This window comes from Bos indicus, chromosome 8 (genome assembly GCF_029378745.1).
Source record: "Bos indicus isolate NIAB-ARS_2022 breed Sahiwal x Tharparkar chromosome 8, NIAB-ARS_B.indTharparkar_mat_pri_1.0, whole genome shotgun sequence".
NCBI lineage: Eukaryota > Metazoa > Chordata > Mammalia > Artiodactyla > Bovidae > Bos > Bos indicus.
Window position 1 is genome coordinate 39191519 of NC_091767.1, and position 24927 is coordinate 39216445.

Consider the following 24927-nt stretch of genomic DNA (forward strand, 5'->3'; position numbering starts at 1 on the left):
CATCATTCTACAAAGATACTGATGCTTTTTCTTTAGAATCATCTATAATCTGTCATATATTCTTAGAAATAGTCATCATTATCTTTTAAGAGTGTCTGATTTACAGAAATGATTAAAAGTCTCTTTAAAGTTAAGATTGATGACTATGTAAGTTAGTTGACACATTAAATCTCACTGTCCCACCCTGTGCCAGGCCTTAATCCTCAACTTTGTTCTAGGTTTCTCACTTCCTTTTCAGAACTTGATGACTGAATAAATCCAGCTTCACATGCATGGGCTTGCATATCCATGTCTACTGATCTGAGAAGAGTACTCTTGTAAAGGAAAGTCCCTTCATTTCCTTATAGTTCTCTCGAAGATCACTTTTCTCTCATCTCCCTTCCCTCAGATCTTCACAATAGTGATCTGAACATCACAATTTTGACTCTCTTCTTGGTACTATCCTAAAGGAAGCTATCTAGTGAGAGAGGATGAAAATTTTCAATACAGTCTTTAAAACATCTTTTGATATTTTTCATCATATGGGTTGCAAGAGTATACTGTGTAAACATAGAAGCTATGCTTACATAGCTATGAAAAACATAACTAAGAACATAGCTGAAGATATTCCAAGTAATTGTCTCCATCACGATGTTAAACTCAGAATGTTTTTATAAAACATGTAGGAAACAAGAAAATCGATATGCAGATGAACTGAGAAAGAAAATAAATAAGAATATTTTATTAAATTAATGCATGTGTAAACAATGACAAATGCAGAATTAGATATCATCTCTGCCTATATCATTTACAATGAAACACAAGACAAAGGAATAAAGTGCCTTAGAAATCCAACACCACAAAAAGGCATTAAAATTTAGGAATGAACAGATTTCACCACTTGCTGAACCAAATTCTTGCTTGTACTTCACACAAAACAAAGGATACTGTCACTCAAACAAGGGATATTGTGCAAATGAACATGTACAAAAAGATAAGAGGAAAATTTCTGTTGGAAATTCTGTTTCTTCAGCCTTCAGTTCAGTTCAGTTCAGTTGCTCAGTCGTGTCCGACTCTTTGTGACCCCATGAATCACAGCACGCCAGGCCTCCCTGTCCATCACCAACTCCCGGAGTTCACTCAGACTCACGTCCATCGAGTCAGTGTGGCAAAGCAAAGAATATTTTCCTTGTCACTGTTCCAGGTGAGTGAGGAGGGAAGAAATATTCTGGGATCTCCTTAGAGGGCATCTGAACCTTTGGAAAGCAGTATCTTAGGAGACCTGTGTAGTGGTAAGAACTGGTTGGACTCAAGGGTTCAGGTAGCTCACAGGCCTCACAAGCCTTTTCTTACACAAATGAGGATCTAGGGTCAAGGTTCTTGACTGGAATTTCCAAAAAGAACACATATTTTAAAAGTGCAACATCAAAGTCAAGTTTATACTCAAGAGAAAACAGAAAAAAAAAAAAAAAATGTTCCAGACATGATTCTGTCATACAGACTTAGCAATAAAGTCATCCTTTAAGGCCAGGTTGACATGGTACATTCTGGAAAATCCATTTAGCCTGCCAGGCTTCTCTGTCCATGGAATTCTCCAGGCAAGAATACTGGAATGGGTTGCCCTGCCCTCTTCCAGGTGATCTTCCCAACCTAGGGATCGAACCCACTTCTTTTATGTCTCCCATAAGGTCAAATGTGGGTTTGATCCTTGGGATGAGGAGATCCCCTGGAGAAAAGCAGGGCAACTCATTCCAGTATTCTTGCCTGGAGCATTCCATGGACAGAGAAGCCTGGCAGGCTACAGTCCATAGGGTCACACAGGGACATGACTGGTGACTTAGCATGCACACATATCTTCTGAAAGACACTAAGAGGCTATGGAAAAGATGACCTAGAACAAACAAGACAGTGCCCAGCCTCTACGAACTTCACATTTGTTCTATCTAGTACATAAGAAATAGTATATTAAATAAGATAGCAAAGTGCACAGCAGATGCATAATGCATTACCACTTATGTGAAAAAAAGCAAAAATCAAAAATATATACATTTTATAAGTATTTCCACATATATTCACAGAATATCTTTAGAAGACAAATGAACAAAAGATAAGAGTGGTTGCTTCTGTAAAGGGAAACTAGATGAGTAGGAGGATGGAATGGAGACTTTTTAATGTCTCCTATAGGACTTCTTGAATTTCAAATCATGAAAAAGTATAAATTCAAAATTCAGTTGCATTTAAATAAAAAATAAAACTCCTATTAACAATACCAGGCCCTATATACATAAGCATCAAATTTCATGGCAAAGGCAAACACATCAGGGGTAAATACAGTGATAGAAAAGGATTTGCCAGTCCAGGTTCGATGCACGATACTGGATGCTTGGGGCTAGTGCACTGGGATGACCCAGAGGGATGGTATGGGGAGGGAGGAGGGAGGAGGGTTCAGGATGGGGAACACATGTATACCTGTGGCGGATTCATTTGGATATTTGGCAAAACTAATACAATTATGTAAAGTTTAAAAATAAAATAAAATTAGAAAAAAAAAAAAAAAGAAAAGGATTTCAGGAGCCATTTTCCATGGTTTTAAAGAATACTGATATCTCATAAACTGAAATCGCTTTGATTTTTAAAATATTTACGCTTTTCAACTGTCCAGGAACACACTGACTGGCTACCCAGAGAATCCCCTCCTTTGGAAGCTTTCTAAACTTTCCTCCTCACAACATTTTTCTCCTCTTATACCTAGTGCCATAAGTGCATTATAGCATATTATAGCAATACATTTTCTTATTGATGTCCTTATTATATTATGAGGTCCTAGAGGGAAGTTTCCTTATCTTGCTCACATCTGTAGACTCTGCCTGGCACAGTGATTGACATGCTAGGGCACTTCCTAAATGTTTGCTGAATGAACATGTCTTAAAGTAAAGCATAGCTGTAAATTATATTCTAAAAGGACAGAAGGTAACAAAGTGCTTTTATTAATTCTTTAATAATTAAAAAAGAACATATATATATATATATATATATATATATATAAAAAACTGAGTTATTTTGCTTAAGAGCAGAGATTGGCACGACGCTGTAAATCAACCAGACCTCAATTTAAATAAATAAATAAATAAAAGGATGAAGGGTGACACCTTTGGAAATCTGAAGTCTGCTATATATTGCCTTGGTCATGTTTCTGTACCTCTGCTCCCTCAGCTGTGAAACAGGTAGAATAATAGTGCTTACCACAACACAGGGATGAAATGAGATTATGTGCACACATAGTTGTAAAGCTGCTATTTAAATATAAGAGATATTTTGGTAACATATCTTATTTTGAGGTCTGAGAATAAGATTATCTGAGTCAATTGAAGTATCAGTGGGTTAAATAAGGCATTAAAAATATCTTATACAAACTAATGGTTTGTTCTCTATGATTCGTAAGTACTGACAGTTATAGAGGATATCAAATACTTTAAAAATACTACATTTCACTCGACACATACAAGTCATCGAGCAGTAAATTTGGTCTGGTGACAAAGTGTTACTTTCTACTACAGCATATCTTTAGAAGAAATTACTCACAACCACACTTATATGACAAGACCCCACAGACTAAAAATAAATAAAAATAAATCATACTCACACACCTGGCAACACTAGGATGTTCAATCAACCAGAAGACAAATCAAGACACTGAGTAAAGGCAAAGGGCACTTCTGTAGGAACTGACCATTAAATCAGGGAATCTCAACCTGTTTTCTAAGATGAGTGATGGATAATGTGCATGGAAGTTCATCATTTAGAAGTGTCCTTTCTCCTTTTCACATGTATTGATGAGTCTTCCACCATTCGGAAGTACCAATGTTTCCTTCCAGGGTACCTTTATTCCTTCTTCCTTTGTCCTCCTCTTCTTTCTGAGCTTCTGTTTTCGGAGCTTGGGCTTTTTAAGTTCTCCATCATCTGCAGCCCCCTGGCCCACTGCATACCTCTGGTCTGATAAACCCAAACCACAGGCTGAGAATCCCTGTTTTAAGAGCAGAAGTTTCAACACTGGATTACGTCTCCTCAAACTGTGTAGCTGGAGAGTAAAAATGAGAAACATAAGATATATTTGCTAGAGGATATAATAAGCTTTCAACAAGACAAAGAAACATTATTTTTATGCCCAATTCCCTTTACATGATAGACTGTAACCATCTACTATGGTTTGCCAGGAACTGTCCTGGTTATGAAACTGAAAGACTCATGCTCTGAGAAAACCCTTAATTCTTGGCAAACTGGGATGGTCTGTCACCCCAAGAAGCTCCAAACAACACTCACTAATTAGCTTTACAACACAAATGAGTGTTATGGACTACATAATGAAATATGCCTGAGCTTGTCCAGGGTAATTAGACTAACTTTAAACCTGGGCTTATTGTGAAGTTTGGTTTCAAATTATGTAAGAAGAATCAGAAACCTTAATATAGTTTTCTTCTTAGTTCAATGATCTTGATTGGGTGAGGTCTTTCTGGACTTCTACAAACGTAGACATTTGTGGTGAAATAGATTTAAGTGAACAGGTTAAGAGTTAGGTTCCATGGTCAGATTAGCAGGCTCCAAAGGAGATCCAACCAGTCCATTCTAAAGGAGATCAGCCCTGGGTGTTCTTTGGAAGGAATGATGCTAAAGCTGAAACTCCAATACCTTGGCCACCTCATGCGAAGAGTTGACTCATTGGAAAAGACTCTGATGCTGGGAGGGATTGGGGGCAGGAGGAAAAGGGGATGACAGAGGATGAGATGGCTGGATGGCATCACCGACTCCATGGACGTGAGTTTGAGTAAACTCTGGGAATTGGTGATGGACAGGGAGGCCTGGCATGCTGTGATTCATGGGGTTGCAAAGAGTCAGACACGACTGAGCGACTGAACTGAACTGAACTGAACTGAAAGCCTGATTTTTGTCAAGACTTGTGTTCTTGAGCAATTCATATTACCTTCTTGACTCTTAGCTTTCTCCATTATAAAACAGGATAATCTAGTATTATCCTGGGATAATAAAAAAATAAATCTTCTTTGATATTGTGGAGGGAGAAGATTGAGGTATTGTACATGAAGCAGTACACACAGTGCCCGATATAAAAGTTTCATCTATCTATCTACCCATCCATTCATCTATCACCCATCCACATAAATCAACTTGGTCCCCTAATGCAGGGAGATGTTAGGATGCAAAGCAAAGGACCTAGCAGAGAGAAGTTGCCTCCTTCTCCCACCTCCCCAAAGGGCATCCCTCTACTCCCCTCTGCTATCCCTAAATCTCAGACTGTGGGAACCGTTCTTATATCAGAGTCTTGAGACAAATAAGAGCTGGTAGTTCCAACACTCAGCATTCAGTAAAATAAGGGGAGATTATAATGATAGCTTTCCCCTTGTTCTTTAACTTTTTGTTTCCTTTCTTCAACTTCCAATCCCTGCTAAAATTCTTACCATTTTGTTGCTTTGAATTCATATCTCGGGTGTCACATTTTTCTACATCCATCATTCTCACTTGAAGAAAAAAGTTATTTTTATTTTCATGTAATACAACTATACATCCCACACAGTGACTCAAGTTTAAATCCTAGGTTCCTATGAAATATTTCTAATCCCTAAGGAAATCTGGTAGACTTCCTTTTTCCAGGGGTCCCAACAGTTTAGAACACATATCTTGTTCCTAAATTTTCTTCAGGGGTATATACTTTTATTTTTTATTCTTCCCCCACAGATGTACCATATCCTGAGACACTTTATTATACTTTAGTTTTCTAGCCTTTTCTAATGTCAGTTAATGATTTTTCACATGGAAATGCAAGTTGTGGTCACAGCCACTTCCTTGGACAAATCAACACCACCTCAGGATCTTCCTATCACTGAAACTTGATCCATATAGTCTGGCTGTTTCAGTTCTCTGTTTGTTAAAAGAAGCTGACCTCCACTCCCTCAATTACACCCCTTTCCCAGATCCACCCACCTCTTAAGGGGTTGTAGGGAATTTCTCAACAACTATTGGAATTCCCTTCCATTTTCCACTTCCCTATTTGCCATTAAATAACTCTATACACAGATCATCATCGGATCCTTTGGTATACTTCTCAAAGTATTGGGGAAATGTTTACTCTGAATCATCTTAAAATGAAAGGAAATTATTTGAATAGACACATTTTCCTGAATTTTAATTGTCCCCTTGGGTAAATAGAGAAATATACACATTAAAATTATTTTGAAAACTATATAATACCTTCAGCAAACTGCTCTGTGGTAAAAGTATCACTGTTCTACATAAGGAACTATTTTTATTATTTAAAGCTCCCAGAACCCAGTTCAATATAACAGTGTAACTAACTCAAGACAAATTCAACTGAAACCAACAGGCATGTTAACTTTTTCTTTCCTGTAAGTCTGTGATTATTTGCATGATAGAAAGAAACTGTTTAACACTTGGTCTTCTTCAACCTCCATGCACACCCTTTTTCTCATGATCTTCACCCTGCAATCCTGCACAGTTTCACTATAACTGCTGTGAAACAGTGGAGTATCTTTGTGCTACCTTGCAGAGGCAGGCCAGGTTTACCTGCAGCCATGATCCAACTCTCACCCCCTTAGAAATGTTACTACAAGTGTTTACTGCCACCCTCCAATTCAAATGATGCTACAGAATGGTAGCTAAAAATATACTTTGCATGACTGAAAGTTGGCCCTGTAAGGGAAAGCTAATAGAAAGGCATTTTATAAATCACTGTTTTCTGTTAGGGGCACCCCTAGCATTTGAATAGGGTAGAATAGTTTTCCGATACATGGGACTGTCCTGCATATTACAGGAGATGTAGCATCCCTGGCTCTGCCCAGCAAGTGCCACTGTGACAACAGTAGCACTCTCATACATTTTTCCACAACCCCACCAGAGACTGTCACAATAAAGGAAATACCATCTCTTTTCAGACAGAAGATGACTGCCAGGGTTACACTCAGGCATAAGAAGAGAGCTCCCAGAGTCACCAAGTGATTCCTCTTTTTTGCTGGATCTAGATATGGTTCTGAAAAACAAAATAAAGTGAAACTGACTAAAGATAAAATTTTCTTTGGGAGGGACCAAGAGAATAATCATCTTTGAAGTTTAATTTAGGTTAGCATTTTCTTAAGTACCAAAAGTTCCTTTCCAATGAGTGGCTGGAATGGTGAAATACCTGATACGGAAATGGGGGCAACATGGAAAACTGGAAGCAGCCCAGGTGTTGGACAGGTGGACCTGGGGTTAAGTTCTGCAGCTACTCATTAGCTTTGAGTTCTCTGGCAAATCATTTAACCAGTCTACAAAATGGAAATGATACTGGAATTTTTGTCAGGCTAAATGTTAATAAAATGCTTTTCACAGGGAGTGGCAGCTCAGTATTATATGATAGCCTTGATTATTTCTCTTCTTGCATTCCTTAATATAAAAGCTAGCAGCCTACTGCACATGGCAAAGATGCAGTATGATGGCTAATTGGCACTCCCAAAAGAGCTCCTTCTTCCCCACATCTGTGGCCATGATTGTAGATCACAGTTTGCTTTTTTTCTCTCTCCATCATTTGAACACCTTGGGACATCTAATCATTGGCACTTTTCACCATTCTATCTCCAGCCCCCTGCAGGAGGAAAAGCGGTCTTACGGCACATGATGCTCAGAGACTAACTCCCACCTCCCACCATTAGCCATGATTCGTGATTACTTAGTTCAAGTTTTAAAGCCACAATCATAGTCAGTCTTTCTCTAGTAGCTGGCAGTTTACAAAGTCTGTCAATAACTCTATGAGTTAGGTGTGCAAAGTATTAAAGAAAAAAACGCGAGGTGACAGATGAGAACACATATTTCAAACAGTTAGGTGAGTTAACCCTAGGTCTTCCCACAAGTAAGTTGTTATAAAACAGCTTTTAAATGGCAGGGAAATACTAATGCAACTCCTCCCAAAGTGACTCTTTAATTTTTCTAAACTGCTTTTGTTCTTTTTGTTCTTCGGGCTACCCTGGATTGTCTTTTCCTATTGTTTGCCTTTTCTATTCAATTTTTGGTTTGTTTTCTCTGAGGTATCAGAGCTTTACTGTCAACATCTAGTGGGGGGTGAGGAGAGTGTGGTGAGAAGTGCCTCTGAGAAGACCTCTGGGTTTATATTAGCATCACGCTCTCAAGGCTCACCTTCTCTAAAGGTCTGAGCCTCTCACCAGATTATCCTGCCTTATCCACTTCTGTAGGAAAGTGAGATAAAAATATAGCTGATTCTGTGCAAACAAGAGTCTCAAATCATTTTCATGCATTGTAGCCCATGTATTTCCAGGATACTGTTGCCCAATAGGTTATAACTATGTAAGAAAAGTGAAAAGCACAGGAGAAATCAAGTCACTTGCCCAGGGGAACACTGATTTATGCACTAAGAAGACTTCCTTGGAGGAGACAGAACGGGCAGGAAGGCACTCTCCCATCTGGAATAAGATAGAAAAGTGCATCCTATGTGTTTCCTGCCACAGAAACTCTGGAAAGAAGGAAACAGCTGTGACGTACTCAGATCTGCATTCCTGAAACATGGCCTGAGTTGAGTCTTCCTCTCAGGTGCTCCCCCAGATCCCCCCAGCCACAAGAACATTTCTAACATGAAACGAGATTGCCTGTTTTATTATCCATTTCCTGCAGAGTGTTAACTGTTTTTTACTTTTCTATGAGCCTCCAATGCCTGGAACGTACAGCATATTGAATAAATACTTGCTTAATGTTTCAGTTCAGTTCAATTCAGTTGATCAGTCGTGTCCAACTCTTTGCAACCCCATGAATCGCAGCACGCCAGGCCTCCCTGTCCATCACCAACTCCCGGAGTTTACTCAAACTCATGTCCATCAAGTTGGTGATGCCATCCAGCCATCTCATCCTCTGTCATCCCATTCTTCTCCTGCCCCCAATCCCTCCCAGCATCAGAGTCTTTTCCAATGAGTCAACTCTTCACATGAGGTGGCCAAAGTATTGGAGTTTCAGCTTTAGCATCAGTCCTTAATGTTTACTAAGTAGAAATATGACTTGGATGAATGGAGGTGAGGAAGCAGAATGCATTTTGTAAATGTAGTTCATTCATATAAATATAATTTATTCATTCATTCATTCAACAAACAATGAAAGTTTATGATGAGCAGGCATCAGGCTATGTACCAAGAGACAATACTAGGCACATTTTAATTGAGATGTTCAAAATATTACCTGGGATGACCAACTCAGCTGTGTTGTTTTCCTCATGACCTAATCTCCGAAAAGTGCAGTAGAAAATTTTGTCAGCTGTTGTGTTGATTCTCAGTGTGCTGGTCACATTGAAAAGCTTTTCCTCCCTCTTTGAACTGGTGATGCTGGTTTTGCCACTCAGGACTTGGTGATCGCTACTTGTCCAGATGACATCAGCTTCAGGGTAACCCTCAGCCTGACACGTTAGTTCATGTTCAGAGGTGACTGGATCCACAGAAATTGTATGGTAGATTTTGCGGTATGGAGCTAGGTCATGAACAAAAAGAAGGCATGGTTTTCATTTAACCAGAACTAGACATGTGGCTTTTTGGTCTTGTCAACCTTAGATAGAATACCAATCCAGGCTGTTCTCAGAGAAATAATCTTAAAGCTCAGATGTCTCAGCAGTGGGGAATGTCTGGTAGTTCTGCCTCAACTCTTCCACTCATACTTGGGCCAAGTTTGGGCTTAAAGGAATACCTATCTTGCTAGAAAAAGTATATTGCTATTTTTATTGAGGTCAAAGTAAATGTACAGATTGTTTGAAAAGAGAACTTTCAACTTTAAACCAGTAGTCTTTTTATCCAAATATAAAACATGTCTGTTTATTTATTCAAGTCTTTATACGTTTCTCAGTAAAGTTTTATAGTTTTTATAAAGGACCAAATTCTTAAATTTATTCCTGGACATTTTCCCCTTGTTGTTGTAAAGCTGTCTTCATAAATACAAACCTCTCCAGCTGTTCAGCATTGTTTTCTTACATTTTATTTAATAAACAGAAAATTTCATTTTGATATGCCATTTACTTTTTCAACATTATGTGAATGATCAGAAATTAGGAATGCAAATAGTATTATGTCATTGTAAAAGTTGATACATGTTCCTGAATGGTACTCTTTAAAGTTTAAGTGCATTTATAGGATTTTAAAATAGTTTTAGATTTACAGAAAAGTTCCAAAGATAGTATAGGGTACCCGTGTACCTCTCCTCCAGTTTCCCCTACTGTTACCATTACCATGGTACTTTCATCCTAACTAAGGAGCCAACACTAGAACACTACTGTTAACTAAATCTTATACTTGGTTCCATTTCACTAGATTTTCCCTACTGCCCTTTTGCTGTTCTTGGATTTCATCTAGAATACTGTATTATGATACTTATTTTTTTAACCTTTTAGCTGGTTATTTTAATAAATCATTTAACTTCAATTAAATTTTAGATCATTAATTTGGGATGCTTTTAGGATTAAGATATCCAATGTACTGAATATTTTAGTAGATTAGTGCACTTATATTGCTTAAGAGCTTTATTTCATTTTTATTCATTACAACTATGTTAACATGTTATTATTCTGTTGGCATAATTTTTACTCCTAATAGTTTAGTGTTACCACTAATGGTATAAGAAGAAAATATTAGAACTTATACACTCATATGTATTTTTATCATAACAATTAAGAAATAATCTAAGCTTAACAAATTTTACTGACTGACACTGCCCCTCACTTCATGTGCCTCATGAGAGTCTTAAAGGAATAGAGGAATTTTATAACACCAAAGGGAAGACAGTGACTTGTTTGAGATTATTATAGATATTCAGGTTCTCTTATCTAATTTTAACGGAACTAACCTGCTTACAAAATGAACAACTAATAAAAAGGTTTCCCACAAAGAAGATGAGCATTGAAGATATTACCAATAATTTAAGCAAAAACCAAAAGGAAATGTCAGGAGTGACACTTTTTACCACAACTTTATGAAGTAAAACAAGTACCTAACTCTACAGGACAAGGCATTGGTTAAAAAAAAACTTCAAGATTGTCAAGACCATCCAGTTTGGGTATCAATGAATTTCACCTGAGATATACTCTGCTTTGAAATATTAGCTGATGATAGTGAAGCATCATAATTAGTAAGACATTGAAAATACTGTTTATTAAATTCTCATGTCATCTTTTTAAAATTTGTATTTTTTATATTTATAGATTGTCCAATGTATTTTCATATGAACCATATGAAATTGGTGGTGTTCAATTTCTTTTGCCTTTAAAACTGTCAATTTCTTATGACATAAGCTATATACTAGCACAAATATATTCTTTATAAACACACATGCACATAAATATATTTAACATGCTTTCCTGATGGGATAGATAATCAAAAACATTTGCAGATGACTGGTTTACTAGATCTGGAGTACACATGTGCTAATCCAGACCATGAAAAGTTAACAGTAGTTTTAAGTCAATATATTAATATAGCTCAATACACAATTTGGAGGTAGAAACACAGAAATAAAACCTGGCTGTTAAGGGCAGACCTCAGAGCCAAATTGCTTGAGTTTAGAACCTGGCTTCATCACTTAATAGTTGAATGAAGTTGGCAAATTACTTAAATTTCTTTGGATCTCAGTTTCCTCATCAATGAAATGAGGAGAGTAACACCACATGTCACTGACTCTAAGATGTTACCTACTGAAGATACACTCAGATTTCAGAGCTAGTAAATGTGAAAAATATGCATTTTTAACATGATAAGCTCTGACTCCATGCAGTCACTTAAGGATTAAATGCGGTAATACAGGCAAAGTGCTTAGGGTGGGGCCTGGCCCTTAAGTACTACAGAATTACTGCTAGAGTTGCTCTTCCTCTTCTTACTGCTACCAAAGTGCACTCACGTGGTATTCTTTAGAAAGTACTGACAGCTCCTGACAAACAGCCTTGGAAATAAATTTTCATATATCCAAACTTGTTCAAGTTTCAAAAATTTTAGATTTATCCTATTTGAGGAAATACATCATTCATTCATTCAAAAAGTTTTTTTTTATGTGTTCCTGTCTTACTACTACTCGTATATGCCAAGTCCTAGGAAAACAGCAATAAATATAACAGACCAAAGTCTCTGTCTTTGTGGACTGTATGTTCTAGAAGAAGAAGAGAGATAATAACAAAATACATAGGTACATTTATATGATATGGGGTCAAATGCTACAGAAAAAACTTAAACAAGACTGGTTGGTGAATTTGGGGGAGAGATGGGGGTGGTAAAGCAGTTAATCCTTGGTCCATACAAACAAATTAGCTTTATCAGGATAACTACACATACTTTGTTCTTTAAGTTGCCTAATCCTATTTAAGCTTCCCTGGTGGCTCACAGGTTAAAGCATCTGCCTGCAACCCAGGAGACCTGGGTTCAATCCCTGAGTCGGAAAGATCCCCTGGAGAAGGAAATGGCAACCCACTCCAGTATTCTTGCCTGGAGAATCCCATGGATGGAGGAGCCTGGTGGACTACAGTCCATGGGGTTGCAAAGAGTAGAACATGACTGAGAGACTTCACTTTTTAATCCTATTTAAGTTCTTGAAAGTATAAATGGGCACTTCATTTTCCTGGCTATAGGGTTCAGTGTTTAAGGAAAAAATAACATTTTCAACTGAAAAGTCAAATGTCTGAGAATCTGGTATTTAAACAAAAATGAAAGGTGCAATAACACCAAAGTGATAATAATAATTGAGTTAATCTAAAACTAAACTCAAATTTTAGTTTTGAAATGTTTCACCTTTAAAATCCCATGGTAACTGAACTCCCTGTGGGGAAGCTGTGAGACTACATGTTTACAGTGATGGGAAGAGAAGCTCAACAGCTTTACTCGTGAAATTATTTGCATATGGAGATGACTCAGGAGTTATACTTCCCTGAGTTGTAAAGCTCATGTAAGCCAGCATGGCTTCAGTGCAATGAAAGCTTGGTGTCTGGCTTGCTTTCAGTGCAGCACAATGTAACCTCCAAGACCACTGTGTGCAAATGACAATGAGATGTTCTGGGACTAGGATGCCAATTTAGTAATTTACAGTATGAAATGGAATGGTCAAACAAATCACATCCTCAAGTCTGGCTGGTCATCTGTTTTGCTCCATCAAGGACCCCACCTTGGAAAAACCATCAGTGCTGAAAGGTTTTCTACTGTGTTACACTACAGCAAAGAAAATCACAATCCACAAGGGACATTACAGAGCCCAGAAAAACTGGAAGAACAACTTTACAACAGGGACAGCTTTACCACTCTCTGCATACTCCCTACAGGCTGATGAGAGACTCTTCTTATGGAAGCAGAAGATTATACCCTGTACTTCCTTCTAATTCATTTATGCCAGGCTGATGCTCTTCCTACCCACCCAAGATCTAACAATGCTGGCTGTTCATGGAGCTAAGTCTTGATCATTTCTTTAATACCTTGAAATATAGTATGCCTGATAACTGCTGATAGACTGAAGAAAAGTTAAAAATCTCAACCTGGGATCCCATCAGCTTGTTTTTATAAATATCGCTCTGGAGAAACATATGGTAAGATACAATTAAATTAAATCTATTTCATAAGACAAGTGAGATTTTAACAACAGTAGCATTAACTGAGCCAAATTCAGAGGCCCAGTGATACACCATGAAATAAGACACATTCCTATATAAATTTTATTTTGAGTGTATAATGATTAGTTACTTTTATGATAAATGTAAACTTTTCTTATTCATATTACAGATCTTCAGATTGATGCTTAGGTCAGGAATAGAAACACCAAGGAACACTATTTAACTCTAGTCACATATTAAAAGGTCACCATGTGAAAAAAAGAAGCAAGCAGATACCCTCAAAACTGTGACTATAGATGGCAGATTCCAACTCAATATCTGAAAGAAATTACAAAAGGCTATGGAAAAGAGGTCCAAATGACAAAAGTATCATCGCAGTAAGTATGTGAATAGAAGATCCTTTGTGGAGATTTCTTTGGGTGTTTGGACTAGCTGCTCTCATCTGGGATTCTTTCAGCTCTCAATTTTGTGGATCTTAACAGTGAAAGCAGGGGTGGTCAGCTAAGGTGTTTTCCTTTATTTAGCTAGCTGCTGCTGCTAAGTCACTTCAGTCATGTCCGACTCTGTGCGACCCCATAGATGGCAGCCCACCAGGCTCCGCCGTCCCTGGGATTCTCCAGGCAAGAACACTGAAGTGGGTTGCCATTTCCTTCTCCAATGCATGAAAGTGAAAAATGAAAGTGAAGTTTCTCAGTCATGTCTGACCCTTAGTGACCCCATGGACTGCAGCCTACCAGGCTCCTCCGTCCATAGGATTTTCCAGGCAAGAGTACTGGAGTGGGTTGCCATTTAACTTCTCTGTATTTAGCTAGAAGCAACCCCAAATTTTGAACCCAGGTGACCATATATCATATTTATAGGTCAGTACCTAGGAATTGGACATTCACAGTTCCTCTTCAAGGCTCCAACATAATATTGGCACAGATGTTTAAGATGAAAGTGTGCTCAGTGAGCACAGTTCACACACTCTTCATTTATTCAATACTTGATATGATTATTTTTTGCCTTCATAGATTGACTTCAAGTCTTTTTGAATGTGAATTTTACAATGGGATTTGTTTTTAATATATGTATTTACATTTGACATAGAGAGTTTCCAAGGAAGGAAAATGCTGGCAGACCTCATAAAACTGAGAAACAGGTACTAAATTTAAAAATTCTTGGAGGAACATACAAATAATGATATTACCTTTGCATGCCATGAAAGTGGCAAAGGGAGGAGAGACATTTTTGTAGTTCATTGTATCCTCTTCCATAGTATGTGAATTATTTGCAAGTATGTGTATACATATTACTTTTTTAATAATAAAAAAGTGAAGCTTGGGAATTTTTAGGAAAACTGAATGTACTGTGAAACATGACTGTCATGTTTGGCTCTAGATCTCTGGGGACTATCAAACAGGATGTACTCAAGCAAGGCTCATTGGATGAGTATGCAAATGAATGAATAACAGACTGCTGCTGTGGAAAGTGAAGCTGGACTTCCAAGAACAAAAAGTTCAACACTGAGATATGGTTTTAACAAAGGTTGTGCCTTATTATCTATAATAAATCTTACCGTTGACTTTCAAAGTAATCCGCTTGTAGTCGGCACCGCCATAGCTGATCAAGCAACAGTAAACCCCCGCATCCTGCAATTTCACATCTGTTATCTGAAGTGCAGCCTTTCCCAAGAAGAGCTGGTCCTTCAACAGTTGGGCCCTCCCATGGTAGCTACTGTGCTGAACGTTTGGGTCTTCCTTCCCATTCACAAACTGAATAATTTTCTTATCCTCCATTTCCCAGTAAACAACTAACACAAGCAGGTTTAATTGTTTGTCTACTGGAAATCTGCATTCCAACGTCACATTGCTGCCATATTCTACCACATACAGGTCCTTGGAAACTGTGATAGTAAATGCTGAAAAGAAAGATGACCAATCTTTAGAAGATGGAAAATTCCTCAAAAAATTTATAGAATGAGTCCAGGATTTACAGAAGCTTTATCTGGTCGCTTACATGATAATTACACTTACGGACTTACTTCCCTGAAATATTTATTTTATCCAGTGAGCCTGAGACATATCTCACCCCCAAGTTAGAATAATAAAATTAGCTAAACAAGTTGTCCCAAAATTCATAAACATACACTACTGTAGAACTAGTACATGGTAAAGGGGTACTTATAACCAGGAAGACTTTGTTTCATGTGGACATCCCCAGAATGTCCTTTGACTGGACACTTATTTGCCTTTTACATAGTCTAAATCATACATTCCAATGGATCTCTCTACTTATTGCCCCAAACTCTTAATCAGTTGTCTGGCCAGATGAGTATAGAGATTTAGGGAGCATCTCAGGTTGATGCAGGTACTGTGTTACCCTGACATTCCATGTACGCTACAATTCTTCCTTAGGATATACTTATTGGATAAAACAGGTCATAGAGCAAGGTGGACAGAATGATCCTGTCCTTATTTAAAACAAATATGTAAAAGTATACACATAGGCCATTTCCCCAGATATTTTCAGTAATTATTTTTGGGAAATAGATAATGGATAATGAGTAATAGATGGGCTTCCCAGGTGGCACTAGTAGTAAAGAACCTGCCTGCAAATGCAGGAGATGTAAGAGACGCAAGTTCAATTCCTGGGTTGGGAAAATCCCCTGGAGGAGGATCTGGAAATCCACTCCATTATTCTTGCCTGGAGAATCCCCATGGACAGAGGAACTTGGCGGGCTATAGTCCATAGTGTTGCAAAGAATCAGACATGACTGAAGCAACTTAGCATGCACACAACAAGTAATGGATATGGGTTAATTTTGTTTCTTTCAGTGTGTCCATACTCCTTATATCTTTGTCCAGTGAAATAGGTTTATGAAATATGTTTATCAATTATAATGAAGGAAGAATAGAAAGTCCTCTATATAAAAATTATATCCGTTTTATTATTTCACTTTTGATCTTATAGTTAAAATATTTAAAATATAGAACCTAATGAAAGGATTTTGTGTCTTACCTTTCAGCAAACAACAGTAAGCCATGAATGTTAAGACACTATATATCCTCATCTTTCTGGAATGACCTAATTATGGAAAACAGAAAAAAGGAAACTCCTTTACTCAATAATTGAATACCCAGACAGTATGGGACTTGGCAGTTCTAATTCAAACTGTCTACTGATAACCAGACAGTAACTGATTTGTAAGTGTTACAACGCAGCAGGGAATTTAGAAGTTCAATACCTTCACATAATATCCCATAGTCATATGAATCTAAGTGAAAAAAAAAAAAGATACTATGATGAGACTTTAAAAATTTAATTGCAAGTCCTGGAAAAAACTTGTACACACAAAAGAAACCAAGATGAAAATATTGCACCAAAATCCTCTCAAATATCTTATGGGTTTTTTTTTCTACAGTGTAACATCTCTAGAAATCCAAGCCCGCCCTATACAAAATTTCAAAGCAAGCAGAATCTGACTTCCATGTTTCCCACCCTTCAATGCCTTTTCCCCTCAGCAGCTGAATACCTTCATCCTACTCTTTAACTATTCAACTCTTTCAGATTATCATCCAAACCATGCCAGTTCTCGTCAAGGTGCCATCTTTCCAAAATCTCCTCTTTTGTCCTTTGCTTATTCCAAATTATAAATTATATTATATTCCCTCAATAAACTGATTCCACTAGTAGCAGGGGGAGTGAGAAGGAGAAACAGTTGGCTTCAACCACTTCATACTAAGATGTGACTCACTCACAGCCTCCTTTCAGTGGTATCTGCCTCGATTCTACTCTTCATCGTGTCATCCTGCTTGAAATTCTACCAATTCTTTAATTTAGCAAACATTAACTGAATACCTTTCCTGTGCCAGGCACTATTTTTGGCATTAGAGATATAGCAGTGAACAGGAAAGAAAAATCACTCTCCTCTAGGAGCATATATTCAGTAAAGGAGTAAATAGAGAAGATTTGGGCTATAGTTCAGCAAATCTGTTTACTTATTAACATTTTCTCATGCTATACATATATTTACACACTTTGAAGAGAAAGCCAGTTTTCCCCCTTAAGAGTCTCTGTGACCTTTGTATACACACAAAAACTCACAATTGATCAATTAATCAATGCTACACATATGTAAGGCAAAAGATTTATGCCATATGTATATAAATAGCTCTAAAAATCAGTAAGAAAACTACATACAACCCAACAGGAAAATGAGCCAAAGGTTCTACTATACAGTTCAGAGAATAAGAAATACAAATGACATCTAAACAAAGGGAAGGATTCTCTATCTTACCAATGAAGAAAAGATAATAGTTTAAGACACGAGACATAATTTTTCACTTATTTGCTTGATTAAGAGTATAAGTATTCCTAATATTTAGTGTTTATGAGGATATGAACAAATGGGTTTCCTTACCAACCACTGATAGGAATGTGAAGTTATATAACCTTTTTTTTTGGAGGGCAATTTGGTAATCTCCATTAAAATTTTAAATGTATATGCCATTTAGCTTTCACTTCCTCTCTAAGAAATATACCTTACAAAAACAAAAACACAAGCATATGACAACAGACATCAAAAGATTTTAGAGGCACTATCTGCTACTATCTAGTAGTAAAGTAGTAAAGGCCAGGGATGCTGCTAAACATCCTAGAGTGCCCATGACAACCCCTGCAGCAAAGATACATCTGGTCCCAAATGTCAACAATGACACGGTTGAGAAACCTTGCAACCACTGTGAGTATTTCAGTATATATTTTCCTTCTAGATTTTCTCCTATGAAGCTTTTAAAAACAATTAGACACATAACACCCACTTTTTAAATTTAATATTTTGATGATTATTTTCCATTTTGCCACACATTATTTATAAGTATCTTATTTAGTGGCCCCATAATGTTTAGTTTCCCTGCTGTTAGGTATAGTATTGTGTTCAGTTTTTAAAATAACATAAGTATTTGTGTATTCAGCAAATATTTGTTAAGTGCCTACTGTGTACCAGGTCCCAGGCTAGGCCCTGAGGATAGATTTTCCCCAAGTAGAACTGCTGATCAAGGAGAAAGAACATTTTCCTAATTCTTGACACATGTGGATAACTGGTGCCAGTTACACTGTGTCTTCACCTAGCACTTATTATATATATATATATACACACACATATGCATATATATATTCTCATTTAACTACAAAAAACAAGCAAAGAACTATTGCATAAAACAGAGGCACATTAAATCCACTCACAGATTTCAACTAGTTTTTCCAGTGTTTATGACATGCCTTGATGGAGTTCCTATCTCTTGACAAATCTGGTTGAAAATTTTAGAGGTAATGAAAGTTTACTGGAAGGTGAGGGATTAGATCTGATATTTACCTAAGTCCTCATTATACCTCCTCTTCCAGGGCTCCATTCCTTTGGAGTACAGCTATTGTTAGTGAGGGAATAGTAGGGGGAAGGTAAGAGACCATGTAAGTAAACATGGTCTTTGACCTCTAACAGTTACCTGGTGGCTCAGAAGGTAAAGTGTTTGCATGCAATGCGGGAGACTTGAGTTTGATCCCTGGGTCTGGAAGATCCCCTGGAGTATGAAATGGCAACCCACTACAGTATTCTTGCCTGGAAAATCCCATGGATGGAGGAGCCTGGCAGGCTACATACAGTCCATTGGGTTGCAAGGAGTCGGACACGACTGAGAAACTTGTTTCTTTCTTTCTTGACCTCTAAACCCCACATCAGGCAGTTGGGCTAAGATAAGAACACTAGCATCTTCCTCAGATAAGAAACTCAGTATAACTAAATCCCCAGACAAGAACTGAGACATTCAAAGAGTAAGAAAATGTGAAGTAGGAAAGAAGTGATGGTTCATTCAGGATGGGGAAGCAGGTTTGTCCCTGGGGGAACCCACTATACCAATATGGAACTGATACTACTTCTCTATCTCACCAAGGTAGGGCAGACAAGACAGAAAGTCAGGGAAAAGAACTCAAGTTTTCTTAAAAGCAAGGACTGCCGTGTTACCTGTCAGTTCAGGGTTTCCTTTGATTTTTATCTGATGTATATGAACTACAATTTGATTTTTAAAAATTCCTAGAGTTTGAAAATGTCTCCAAGCAAGGGGAAAATGTGCTCAATCAACAGATCAAAATCGTTGATCTATTAAACCTCTGTGCTCATATTCACTCTCTTTAGTTGTGTGCGACTCTTTGCGAGCCTATGTTGTCAAACTCTATTAAACCCGACTAAATCCTGTGCCCTAACTCCCTCCCTTTAGTCACACTGAGCTATTCTACATTTCCCAGGTGTGGCTTCAGTTCCACAGTATTTCTGTGGCTTCCTTTAAGAACACACTCTAACTATTGTCCTGTAACCTCTGTCTACTCTATTCTACTGGGGGGAAAAAAAGTTGATTATTAATTTTTTTAAAGAGTATCACAGTTCTAATAAACTGCTGGGCAACTGTCAATATGAACTGGCACAACCTTTCTGGAAGGCAATTTTCAATCTGTATCAAAGGCTCTTAAATCATTCAGACTTTGATTAGTAGTTATACTTGTAAGAGTTCATCTGAAGGAAATAATCACCAAAGTTTCAGCTTTTATAAGCAATGAAGCTGGGTGAATGGCTAAAATAGTGAACCTCTAAATAATCTTGATGTCCAGCATGAGGGGATTAATTTTGTTTGGTTATCCAGCACCATGGAATGTAGCCATTAAAAAAAAAAATCACATATTTAGAAAGCAATTTTAGAAAGCGTAGAAACTCATGCACATTAAGCCCAAAAACACAAGGTGTAATAATGATATGACATCCCTGTGAGACAAATCCAAACTCAACTTTGATATAGGCTAGGCTCAAAGTGTTAAAAAAATGCTTTAACATTTTCCCCCTCAGGCTCCTCATTCCCTCCTTCAGGACTCCTTTAGTCCTCAGAGCAGACAGAGCAAAGAACTCCGGTTTGGTATCCTGGCTCTTACAGCAGGAAGGGGCCTCAGGAGATGCTGCGGCTGTGAGCACTTACCCAGCTCAGACTGCTAGTGAGCGGCTGAAAGTGTACTAGGACTCAGGTGTCCTGACCTCCAGTCCAGAAATTTCCCTCTAGACCCGTTTACCCACCTTAGGACCACAGTCATGAACGCGCAGAAACATGTATGTACTTACAAGACAAGCAAAACTAAATTCCGCCTAACGAAAAGCTGAATTTGTTACTTGTTCTTACTAATTTTGGCAAGTAATCGGCTTCACATCACCGAAACCATCACATGCTCTCCCTTTCCCTTCTCCTCTCTCCATCCCAAAGAAAGGGTCTCTGTGGCAGTCCCGTTTTAAAGTGCCAAGCGAGTGAGGCAGCCAAAGACACTGGCCAGTGAGCGAGAACGCTCCCTACCTGCCGGCGGGAGAGTCGCGGCTGGCGTTGAGACTTCGGCGCTGTGCCCCGGACTGCCAGGGCCACCCGCAGCTATGAGCTCGCGTGGGTGTTTCTCCGCCCACTTTCTGACCCGCCCCGTAAGCGCTCAGGGGACTGGATTTTCCTTACCCTGACCCAAGCATGTGAGTTGGGAAATAAACGCATTATCCATTCTTGGAATAAAAAGATAGATAAATCAAAAGTGAAACTTAAATCCGGCTTCCCGTAAATCAGCTTTTTAAAAGAAAAGTTTCAAAAATGAAAACAAATCATTATCTGACGTTTTAAACAGTATTTAGAAACAAAGCAACCTCGGAAATCATCACAGATGTCCGACCTTGGTTTTGCCTTAAGAATCCACACTAAATTCTGCGATGAGGTTTCCCTTTTCTGATAAAAGCTCTTTTACAAGATGTCGGATCATCCTGACATAACTCGATCTACAACATATAGAAAGTAAAACGATATTTCCCTAATTACTCATTATACCTCCTCTTCCAGGCCCAGATGACGTTGATTTTTTTAGAAAGTAAGTGTATGTGTATGATAGGAAATGCATTTTTAAAACGTGGATTTTGTTACTTCCTTAAAGTTCCTCGACATTGTGAAACCATTAACTGCCTTGTCATTAAAATAACTTCCCATCAGGACTGACACCTTTTAAGAATGCTCTGGGGATCCTGCTATTTTGCCTCTTTGAGATCCTGGTTAGGGTAGCACATTCTAGGTATGGGTTGAGAAAATCCTCTGGTAACTCCGGATCCCTGGCTGAGGGCAAGCGGAAACCACGTGACTCACACTGAGGAGGCCAGGATGGTTTTAAGCACCACCGAACTTCTAGGTGCATCTCTCTTGCTCTTTCCTTCTGGCGCTCTAGGGCGGTCTCACTGTCCGTCCCTCCCTCCCGTCTTTCTTTTTATAATAATTTTACATTGATAAATTGGACTCTTCATTGCTTGCTTTTCCTGTTTATTCATCTCATTGGGCAATTCAAAATAGGGATAATGAATGAATATTGAGATGTTCATTGTCATGGTTAGGCACCTGCTTCCCAAGTAAGGCCTTTCACATTCTTGGAATATCACATATTGTTTTATTATTATTATTTTTTAACTTGGAAAAATATACAAGATGATGCTACCTTTAAAATCTGGTGAGGGGTATGAAATTCTCTTTAGCCTTAATAAAACTAATAGACTTGGAGATTTAGCTCAAATCTCTTTGAGACCACATGGTGGAATAGAATCATGTTTTTTCAACTTAATCCCCTGTGATATTTTCTATTTAACCAGTTTCATTTTTCTAAAAATGACAGTCAAGACCCAGGATTTTCAAGACCTGCTATTGGGGTCATGATTGTCACACAGGAAAAAGCTGGCTCTAGAGCCACCTACCACTAACTCACTGAGTCTTCTGGAGCAAATAATTTACTGAGTAGGCAGATAAGTAATATCCTCTTAGACAGCCTCTATGATGCATGCATAATTTTTTAAAACTGAGGACCAGGGGGATTGTTTATTTGTTTTACCAAAGAAGTGTTCAGGGTCTACATAATGATCAGCAGGGAAGGCAGGAGGTGAGTGGAATTTGCCTTTCTCTGAAGCTGTTGATGGTGTCACGTGAGTGTATGTTCCTCGGTTCTTTGTCTCGTCACAACAAAGATTTGGAGCGACGGACATTAAAGCCCTCGGTGCGTCACAGCTCTCGGGTCTTGGACAAACCGTGCTACAGCTCTTAGGCAAATCAGTGTTACATCTCCATTTTATTTAGAAGATAGCAGGAGAGAGAGAGAGAGAGAGAGAGAGAGAGAGAGAGAGAGAGAGAGAGGGAGGGAGAGAGCGCATGCATGCACGCAGGAGAGAGTCCGTGAGAAAGCGCTTTGGCTCCTCCTTTTATATGTTTTTTCCTCCACCTGGGCCTGCCCTATGCAAATTGGGCTTAGCCAGGAGTGCTGTTTGTTCTGCCTGAAGTCTTCACTCTGGTCCTCGGACCTTCCTTTGACCTTCCTTGTCTTTTAGCCACTGCCATTTTGGACTCCTTTTCCCTATTCTACCTACCTAACAATGGGAATGGAAGGTATTTGCTCAGCTTTCTGCTCGATGACTTACATATTAGTAATCTGAGCGTTTGTGATTTTGTTCATCTCACCCACCTGTTTCCACCCTTCAACCATTCATATCCCATTACCATTTAATGGAGTTTGTATATCTTCTGGAGTTAGAAAAACAGGATGAGTTAAGAAAAAAATAGATTTTTATCACCTCAAAGAAGCATATGAAAATTTAACAATCAGGGAGGCATTACTCCCAAATACTTGTTCAGGTTTTGTGATTTGGGGCAAGTAGGTGGAGGAGTGCTGAGACAGGAGATGAGCAGTGGGAAGCCAGTGGGAAGCTGTAGAACTACTCACCTACCTGATTGTCTCTAGAATCACCATGTCCTGTTCACATCCCCCTCACTCTGTTCATCTTTAGAGGTGAAAAACTCATCATTGTCAATGTCCTGTTTCTCAGAGCATTTCTGAGAGTCACTTGCATCACAGTTGACTTGGGATAGTCATTTAAACACAGATTCCAGGTCTCTGCCACAGGCCTGTTAAATCTGGGGGTGGTCCTGATAGTCTACATTTCAACACCATCCCCACATGATCCCCACATCCCCACATTCGCACACTGAAGTTTTTAAAACTGATAGCATAATGTTTAAGGAAAAAAACTGAATGAAGAATTCTTTGCAATTACAGTATAAACCCCCTTCCTTCATTTAGTTTGGTTAACTTGGTATCAACACTACTCTTCACTCTACCTCTGCCCTTTCTACTTTCACTCTTGCCCCTGAAACAAGCAACATGATTTATGCTTGTCCTATCCTTAGAGAGGGTTATCTATCCTTAGATAGATTAAGGTTATCCATCCTTAGAAAGATTAATCTATCTTAGGTTATCTATCCTTAGATAGATTTCAGGATCTTACAAGTGGGCCTGAAGTGATGCTAGCAATTTCCTGGTGAAGGAGCAATTTTCAGTAAACTTTCTTGATTATCAATAACAGGACATAATAAAGATACTTAAAAAAAATTGACAAACTGCTTTGTTTTCACTAACAATGTAGATAATGAATTTTATTATAATATATAAAGACAACATCCAGATTTTGCCCCATGTTCTATTTTTTGATTACCTAGATTTATAAACCACAGTTGTATGCTATGCCCATTTCTCTCTCTGTCCCCATTCACCAACTCTCACCAACTATTGCTTCCACCTTTGACAGCTATTCATACTCCCATAGTGAAAGTCAAAGTGAAGTTGCTCAGTCGTGTCCAACTCTTTGCGACCCCATGGACTGTAGCCCAGCAGGCTTCCCCATCCGTGGAATTTTCCAGGCAAGAGTACTGGAGTGGGTTGCCGTTTCCTTCTTCAGGGGATCTTTCTGACCCAGGGATCGAACCCGGGTCTCCTGCATTGCAGGCAGACACTTTACCATCTGAGCCACCAGGGAAGCCCGATAGGCTGGTGCCAAACAGATCTCATGGAGCAGAACACTTTACCCTGGTTATATGATTTGTTGTTGAGTGGCTAAGTAGTGTTCAACCCTCTTGCGACCCCATGGCTGTAGCCTGCCAGGCTCCTCTGTCCATGGACTTTTCCAGGTAATTTTATGAAGCTGTTGCCATTTCCTACTCCAGGGGACTCTTCCTGATCCAGGCATTGAACCTGCATCTCTGGCATCTCCTGCATTGGGAGGCAGATTCTTTACTACTGCACATGACCTGGGAAGCCCTGGTTATATAACTGTTTAAAATACAGGGGCAATTAACATGTGTGGATGCCCTAGGGGTAGCAGCTGTCATCACCTGACACCCATACTCAAATGCTTCTCTTACTTAACAATGACTGTTTTTGTCTCCTTCCTTCCTGTCCTGAACTGGAGA

The 24927-nt window shown here is 38.6% G+C and overlaps 1 protein-coding gene across 6 annotated transcripts; it reads right to left on the reverse strand.

The window, feature by feature from the left end:
- Positions 1-694: 694 nt before the first annotated feature.
- Positions 695-21157, reverse strand: CD274 (CD274 molecule). Of its 6 annotated transcripts, none has more exons than XM_019965988.2 (7): positions 20974-21143; positions 16607-16672; positions 15165-15506; positions 9223-9507; positions 6929-7036; positions 5451-5510; positions 695-4003 (listed from the first exon to the last, which is right to left on the reverse strand). In XM_019965988.2, exons 2-7 carry the CDS (start codon positions 16656-16658, stop codon positions 3936-3938), a joined length of 915 nt encoding a protein of 304 aa, XP_019821547.2. In that variant the 5' UTR covers positions 16659-16672; positions 20974-21143; the 3' UTR covers positions 695-3935. The 6 variants fall into 6 exon arrangements, with proteins under 6 accessions (XP_019821547.2, XP_019821548.2, XP_070650680.1 ...); XM_019965989.2 differs by having other exon boundaries at positions 695-4057; positions 20974-21134; XM_070794579.1 differs by lacking the exon at positions 20974-21143 and adding an exon at positions 16833-20967.
- Positions 21158-24927: the final 3770 nt, after the last annotated feature.